The sequence below is a fragment of the Gekko japonicus genome, unplaced genomic scaffold, assembly GCF_001447785.1.
Source record: "Gekko japonicus isolate JY-2015 unplaced genomic scaffold, Gekko_japonicus_V1.1 scaffold4775, whole genome shotgun sequence".
Taxonomy (NCBI): domain Eukaryota; kingdom Metazoa; phylum Chordata; class Lepidosauria; order Squamata; family Gekkonidae; genus Gekko; species Gekko japonicus.
The window spans coordinates 25,576-27,500 of NW_015162615.1; the positions used below are offsets into that span (position 1 = coordinate 25,576).

The following is a 1,925-nucleotide window of genomic DNA, read 5'->3' on the forward strand; positions in this document are numbered from 1 at the left end:
ATAGGGGGTTCGTGGGACGCCGAGGGCTGCGAATGCCTTGGTATGAGGGAAGCCAAAGACAGACGACCGGAATCCCCTTGGCTGCCACCCCCACTCCCATCGAGGGAAGGGAAGCCCCAAGGAAGAGGGTCAGGGGAGGAGACGGGGCTGGCCACAGGGAAGCAGCCTGCGACTGGTCCGCTTCATCAGCCGGAGGTGCAGGGTGGGTGAAAAGTACTGGGTTCGCCGCATGGAGGACTCGGACGACGACATACTGTAGCACACGTTTATTGTACTTAACACAGACAAAGACTAACTCTAACGGCCAACAGGGCCAACTATATACATATCCACCAGCAACCCCCTCCACTCCCATTGGAGGGTTTAAATGTCCCGCCAAGGTGGCTATTGGTTGGGGCTGGGGGATCCAGGATCCGAAGTTTCCTTTGTTTTCGGATCCAAGCTCTGGCCTGTCCACGGACCCCTGGAGGCGGTCCACGTACATAACAGTGGGCATGTACGGTCTTGAATGTGCAAAGGCTGGAGAAGCCTGACCTTACCCGAGAGAGGAAAGCTAGAGACGCCACGGGAGCTGGCGTCGATCTCCATGTCTTCGCCGGAGGTGACCACACCCACGCACATCCCTGCTCAGGAAGGGACTCACAGGGAAACCCAGGAGGGCGGGACTAGGGTGGAAATGCACCATAGAGAAGGCAGATGGGGGGATTGGCAGGCTGAGGGAGCAATGGTATCACTGGAGAGGGAAAGGGAGGTGTCACAGGGGTGGGGAAGGAGGATAAAAGGAGGGAAGCAGACGAGAGTCGGGGAGGATGTCGGTAGCAACCGGCTTGGATCCTCAGAGAGACTGATTCAAGCAGCTGTTGACCCCGAGGAAGGAGGCTCTGGGAGTGACAGAACTCCAGGCTCCTTCCACGTCTGAGACCCCCGCCTCCCTCCTGACTCCTCTGCCAGCACGGCAAGTGGTCCTCCAGTGCATGGGGCCACCCCGGGGCCCGACACCTTTCTTTTTCTCCTCATAAGTAGTCACAGAATTCAGTCGCTGACTTTTGTGCATTAATTCTTAGATTGCAGGAATCGCATTTTAAAAGTTCTTAAATGCAGATGTCTGTTTTTGTATGACTGTTTTTTCCCCCTCTCCCTCACATATTATGCTTACTCTGTATAAGAACATAAGAACATAAGAGACGCCAATGTTGGATCAGGCCAAAGGCCCATCCAGCCTATCCCCCATCAGTTGTCAGGAGGCAACCCTAAGCACAGAGGTTGTTGCAGGGCCCCACCCCCATCCCTGCCCCCAACCTTCCTACCAGTTTCCAGACACGGCCGGGCCACCCTCTCAAGAAGTGAAGTAGCAGACCATTTGCAGAATTACTGAGGCTTCGCCAACATCGCTCCCAGAAGGACCCACGGATTTTGCAACCAGCTTTTTGAACAGAGAACAGGAAAGGGCAGCTACTTACCCAAAAGTAACTTGGGAAAATTTGATGTTTCGATATTGTGGTAATAGACGATAGATGTTGTGGCAGCTACAAATCCCATTATAGCGGGAAAGAAGAGGTGCAGGTGGCGAGAATCTAAATGTCTGCAAGGAAATAAACAGAACATCAGGAACTCTGGGTCTCTCCTTGATCATAGTGATGAGTATTTTGTTCTACACAAAGTCCAAGGACAGGAGAGTATCCAGGTCAAAGGAAGGACATTACAGATTGAGACTACCTTCTTTATAGAGGTGATGAAAGGACAATGACAGTTTCAAGAGAGAAGAATGTTAATTCGGCATATGAAAGCAATTGCACCAAGGTGTAAACTGCAGAAGGGAACCGAAAACCAAGCAAAAAGGCAATGCCATTTCCCCTCTGGGAACAACAGCGCTTTAATTTATTTATTGAAAACATTTCTTACGGAGCTCAAGGCAGCTTACAATA

General features: G+C 51.7%; 1 protein-coding gene across 1 annotated transcript in view; it reads right to left on the reverse strand.

The window, feature by feature from the left end:
• LOC107106354 (ATP-binding cassette sub-family C member 9-like) overlaps positions 1 to 621 on the reverse strand; it is a gene marked incomplete at its 3' end in the record, with an annotated part of 24,343 nt that extends 23,722 nt beyond the window's left edge. Inside the window, exon 1 of the mRNA XM_015406488.1 lies at positions 540 to 621. Within this exon, the coding sequence (XP_015261974.1) occupies positions 540 to 621 (82 nt within the window). The remainder of the gene's footprint in view (positions 1 to 539) is intronic.
• Between the last annotated feature and the right edge of the window lie 1,304 nt (positions 622 to 1,925).